The sequence below is a fragment of the Stigmatopora nigra genome, chromosome 5 (genome assembly GCF_051989575.1).
Source record: "Stigmatopora nigra isolate UIUO_SnigA chromosome 5, RoL_Snig_1.1, whole genome shotgun sequence".
NCBI classification, from domain to species: Eukaryota; Metazoa; Chordata; class Actinopteri; order Syngnathiformes; family Syngnathidae; genus Stigmatopora; species Stigmatopora nigra.
Window position 1 is genome coordinate 15,920,938 of NC_135512.1, and position 6,563 is coordinate 15,927,500.

At 37.6% G+C, this 6,563-nt stretch overlaps 1 protein-coding gene across 1 annotated transcript in view; it reads left to right on the plus strand.

The window, feature by feature from the left end:
* Positions 1 to 5,694: 5,694 nt before the first annotated feature.
* The window catches only part of LOC144196778 (forkhead box C1-A-like), a 1,891-nt gene continuing 1,022 nt past the window's right edge, over positions 5,695 to 6,563 (plus strand). Inside the window, exon 1 of the mRNA XM_077717208.1 lies at positions 5,695 to 6,563. This exon is cut by the window's right edge and continues 1,022 nt beyond it. Within this exon, the coding sequence (XP_077573334.1) occupies positions 5,939 to 6,563 (625 nt within the window). The 5' untranslated portion in view covers positions 5,695 to 5,938.

Below are 6,563 nucleotides of genomic sequence, written 5' to 3' on the forward strand. Positions count from 1 at the left end.
ATATCTATATATATATATATATATATATATATATATATATATATATATATATATATATATATATATATATATATATATATATATATATATATATATATATATATATATATATATATATATATATATATATATATATATATATATATATATATATATATATATATATATATATATATATATATATATATATATATATATATATATATATATATATATATATATATATATATATATATATATATATATATATATATATATATATATATATATATATATATATATATATATATATATATATATATATATATATATATATATATATATATATATATATATATATATATATATATATATATATATATATATATATATATATATATATATATATATATATATATATATATATATATATATATATATATATATATATATATATATATATATATATATATATATATATATATATATATATATATATATATATATATATATATATATATATATATATATATATATATATATATATATATATATATATATATATATATATATATATATATATATATATATATATATATATATATATATATATATATATATATATATATATATATATATATATATATATATATATATATATATATATATATATATATATATATATATATATATATATATATATATATATATATATATATATATATATATATATATATATATATATATATATATATATATATATATATATATATATATATATATATCCCAGACAGAAGAAGACAGAAAACAAACGACCACCCGGGCCCACAACCCAACACATACCGCCTAAATCCGACACGACGTGGCGGGAACACACTCTTCCAACACAAGCCCAAAATGTGTTTGGCAGGACCCCTAGTGGTCCTAGGCTCCTAAAACAATTCCCCTGTGTCTAAAAAGTGTTGGCTTGATCTCGGTATTTATTTTAAAAGTCATTATCGTCGTGTCTGTGATTACTGGTTTGAAAGAAGTCTTGGTCTGTTCTTGAATTCTGGTCTTCATTTTATGTTTTGTGTTTTAAAGTAACAAAATCACTGTCTTCATTTATTGTTTAATTCTCTTGACTCTTTGCTTCTCTAGTCTACATCAGATCACACATGCAACAGCACAAAAAGTACAACGCAAGACAACACTGCCGCTTTGTGGTCACAGCTATTAAAAACAATTCATGGTGAACGTAAAACACTAGTCTTCAGCTTTTTTGTTTTAAAAATAGATTATTTTTGTATTTATTTAAGCACCAAATCATTTAGTATTTCTATATTGTTTTTATTTCAATTTAATATTTATTTTAATTGGTTTTCAAGATCTTGGTGGAGCGAGTGGATAGCGCGTTGGCCTGACAGCTCTGGAGTCCTGGTTTCAAATCCAGGTCATGTCCATCTGTTTGGAGTTTGCATGTTCTCCCCAACCTGCGTGGATTTCCTCCCACATTCCAAAGACATGCATGGTAAGCTGATTGGACACTCTAAATTGCCCCTAGGTATGGGTGTGAGTGTGCATGGTTTTCCGTTTTCTGTGCCCTGTGATAGGCTGGCCATCTACTCAAGGTGTTGTCCCCCCTGTATTGTCAAAGTGCCGGCCCGGGGGCCAAATCTGCCCTCCGCTTCGGTTTTTTGTGGCCCGGGAAAGTAAATCATGAGTCCCGACTTTCTGTTTTACGATGAAATTCAAATGAAAATTGTATATTATTTCACGTTTCTTCATTTTAAGTAAATAATTGCAAACAATTGTACTAATCCAAATGTTTAAAAATGATTCATCGATTAGCACGATCAAGAAAGCTGTCAATTGCTGCTTCCTGTGTCTAACAACAGAGTGTATTCCAGATCTTTTAAAAAAAATTTGAACCAGCAATGACTCGCTTTAAAGGGTTATTAAGGTGGTGAAGGCTCCCCCTTTTCAGATCCTTTATTTGTTATTAAATCCATGAAAATTCCGCTGGCTTTTTCACATATAGTTGACTCGGTCACGCTATCTCCTGCTAACTGTTTATCTTTTATCCACAATAAAAGAAGGCTCTCCTTCTCGTCATGAATGTCAATGCGCCGGCAGAAAAGCAAGCTCGGTAACACGTACACCACGGTCATATTTTCTATTATTTCACGCTTAATGTTGATTGTCAATGTTCGCCTTTTCTTTGCACAACTCTGCAAATCTGTTCACTTTTTTTTATGTAGTATTATGCCTTTACTAACGGTGTAAAAAACGTGGGGAAATGCAAAGCTCTGCCCCGTGCTCGTAGATATATTTTATACACAAAAGAGATGCGGCAAAAAAGACAGTGCCATGGCAATCTAGCTTTCTCGCATCTCAAATTTATTTTCGTATCTAGGGCAAATTATTCAATATAAATTTTCATCGTAGCTCGAGCATCTTGTAGGTAGAGCTGCTCATATGTCGAGGAATCACTGTACACCATATATCCCTATGTTAAAATTACTTGTTGGATAGATGTTGATATTTTTCTTTTTTTCTGCACACTGTCTTAGAACATTAAGCAAATTACCAAAATATAAAGTTGCTGCTTTGTTCGGAAGCAAACGTGCGCTGTCTGAATCTGTAGTATATAATTTCGCCAAAATATGTCAGTATTTCATTAGATCACAGGCGATTTGTCATTCTGTTCAAAACTAGTAGCAGTTAGTTGGTTTCTCGATCACATATACTGCCGGTTGCAAACACAAAATAAAACAATAAATCGGCGTATAATATTTGAAACCTTTTCAATTCAGTTACATAGTTAAACAAAAATCAAACTTTGCTTGAAGATCATCAATTATGCATTACCGTAAGGTTACAAGGATACGCCGTTAAAATATATTGAGTACATTTTTTAAACGTTAACGCATCAACTTCCTCACGAGCTTAATTAACCTTTATCATGCATTTGCTTAGACGGTCTCCATTCAATAGAATCATTTATCATAATATTTACATACTTTAATCGCCAATATGTTTTGACAAAAGTTTCTTAATTGGATTTCAAAGCAAACTCAGCTAATTTTCTTAACTGCTTTATCCCCACTAAGGTCATGGTCCTCAAAGACTGCTGTGGGCGCACAGACACTTTAACCAATGAGATTTCTGCAGAAAACAATAAGCACTTCACTGCAATCCACAGATTGCACTTGTAGGACAGCAGATTGGTGAAAAGATGTCCTCTTTATGGGTTCGAATAAAAACCCACACCCACCGCGTCCCTGCGTGGAATAGTTTGCCCACCCTCCATTAGATTGTGGAATCGAATGGTGGGTAACAATTTACATACCTTTATTTCCTTTTTTGGTTTGAAAATATATTTTTTTGTGAAGGTTGTCGCAAAGAATTTGCCTAAATGTGTGTATTATCTGGAAAAAAAATCAAACAGAAAAAAACAGAAAAAGTGGCAGAGCACCTGGGAAAACAATGATGTAAGGTTAGGATGAAAGCAGAGAGCAAGACAAATGCAATTGCTCAGCTAAATTAATAATTCACTCATTTTCTGTACCGTTTTATCCTCATTATGGTCGCGGGGGTGCTAGAGCCTATCCCAGCTGTCTTCCGGCCAGAGGCAGGGGACACCCTGAATCGATGGCCAGCCGATCGCTGGACACAAGGAGACGGACAACCATGCACACTCACACCCATACCTAGTGGCAATTTAGAGTTTCGAATCAGCCTACCATGCATGTCTTTGGAATGTGGGAGGAAACCCACACAGGTTAGGGAGAACATGCAAACTCTACACAGATGGACATGACCTGGATTTGAACCCAAAACCCCAGAGCTGTGAGCCCAACACGCCAACCACTCGCTCCACCAAGATATTCTACACAAATTCAAATAAACATTACATTGAAATAAAAACAATATAGAAATACTAAATGATTTGGTGCTTAAATAAATGCAAAAATAATCATTTTTTAAAACTGATGGAAATCAACACGTACATGCATATTAATGGGAAATATATGTATTTTTTTTAAAATAAGGTATTTATTGAATTTTGGCCTCTTGGTCCTCCACACGCATGCAACAGCTAAATGCTGCGCTGAAGACTAGTGTTTTACATTCACCATAATTTGCTGTTAATGGCTGTGACCAAAAAGCGTCTTTGGGCGAGAAAAGGGGACACCCTTAATTTGTGGCCCGCCAATGGCAGGGCACAAGGAGACACACAACCATTCATGCTCACACTCATACCTAGGGGCAATGTAGAGTGTCTAATCAGCCTACCATGCATTTCTTTGGAATGTGGGAGGAATGAAAGCAAACTAGATTGCTAAAAAATATTGTCAGCAGCTGTTCTTCTAAAAATAGTATTTTGTTTATGTTTTGATAACAAACACTTTTGTAATTGATGAACGAAAATTTAGATTATTTTTTATTATTTACATTCATTAGCAGACAGTTTAAAGTCGTTCACTCGACCTAAGGAAATGTAATTTCTTGTCTGCAACAACATTTAGAGCTCCAACTTTTGGGGTTTATAAATTACACTGCAAATCAATGTATGAAACGCTCACACCTGTGAAAGCAGATCTTCTAATATAGCGTCTCAATTGAACCTTTCATGATTTACCGCAGGTATAGGGGAGCGGAAAGGCATGGTAGTCTAGAGGAAACCTCTCATGTTTTTTTTCAGGCTCCTGTCTATCTGATGTGACTTCTCACTTCTCACACATGATACAACAGAATAATAAAGAAACATACTACTTTTTACAAATCACCGTTCATATAACAAAGGTTTAGTTAACCAAAACATAAAACAAGTTTAATAGCGAAGCCGGCCTACTTTCTAAAACAGCGGTGGGCAAATAATTACAGAAAGGGCCACAGTGGGTGTAAGTGTTCGTTCCAAGCCGTAAGATGACACCTTTTCACCAACCTGGTGTTCTACAAGTGCAATAGGTTGATAGCAGTCCGGTGGTTCTTGTTTCAGCAGAAATCTAATTGGCTAAAGTTGATCTGTCAGTGTCGGATGGGTTGGAACAAAAACCTGCACCCACACTAGTCCTCGAGGACCGGCTTGCCAACCTCTGCTCTAGAAGGAGCATTTTCAGTGTATGTTTACCAACATAGTCATGTATTTTGTTTAGATGAAATATTTTATTGTGGCCGGCCCGGACGGAGGCTGATTGTTTAGCACGTTGGCCTCGCACTGAGGGACCTGGGTTCAAACCCAGTTTGGTCCACCTGTGTGGAATGTGCATGTTCTCCCTGGGCCAGCGTGGGTTTTCTCCGGGAACTCCGGTTTCCTCCCACATTCCAAAAACATGCATGGTCGGCTTATTGGACACGCTAAATTGCCACTAGATATGGGTGTGAGTGTGTATGGTTGTCTGTCTACTTGTGCTCCTGGCCACCAATTCAGGGTGTCCCCCACCTCTGGCCCGAAGTCAGCTGGGATGGGCTCCAGCACCCCTCATGACCCTATTGGGGATAAAGCGGTTCAGAAGATGAGATGAAAGATGAGATATTTTATTGCTATTTTTATAAATTGATGGAAGATCATGTCAGTACAACCCTTAAAATACCAAGAGGATGACTTCGGCCTCCAATTGGATGATGTACCCCAGGTTTGGGAGGAGCAGCCAAACGCGAGGAAAACGCGTTCAATATGAAAAGCGCGTCAACACATTTACACACACACACACACGCACATTCGAACACGTAAATGTTTCTTGCGCTATCTCGAAGTGTTGATCCTCTGACTTTACTTTGAGCTTTTAACCGGCTTCAAAATGCGAGCTGCGCTGGCCCGCGGGGTTTTAGCTTCACTGCTTAGACCCGTGGCCTAAACTGGACTGGCAGGCAACGGCAGGTTTTGAAGGGAAACCAAAAGTTAAGCGCACGCACGCACGTACGCGCGCACGCGCCGCAGGTCTGGATTTGCTTTTACGCATTGAGCTGCAGGATGCAAACGCGCGACTCAGTCTCTAGCCCAAACTCGTTGGGTGTCGTGCCGTACACCAGCAGCGAGCAGAGCTACTACCGAGCCGGCGGCAGCTACGCCAGCATAACCGCGCCTATGACCATGTACTCCCACTCGGGCCACGACCAGTACCCGGCCGGGATGACTCTCGTGTACGGCCCATACAACCCTCAACAGCAGCCGAAAGACACGGTGAAGCCGCCGTACAGCTACATCGCTCTCATCACCATGGCCATCCAAAATACAGCGGAGAAGAAGATTACGCTGAGTGGAATATACCAGTTCATTATGGAGAGATTTCCTTTCTACCGGGATAACAAGCACGGCTGGCAGAACAGCATACGGCACAATCTATCGCTCAACGAGTGCTTCGTCAAAGTACCTCGCGACGACAAGAAGCCCGGTAAGGGCAGCTATTGGACCCTGGATCCTGATTCCTACAACATGTTCGAGAACGGCAGCTTGCTGAGACGCAGGAGAAGGTTCAAGAAGAAGGACGCGCTGAAGGACGAGAGGGAAGCGGGGGAAGAGCTTCACACGGGCCGCACCACGGCTCGGGAACGGGGGCCGCCACCACTGCACAGCGCTCAGCCCGTCCGAATTCAGG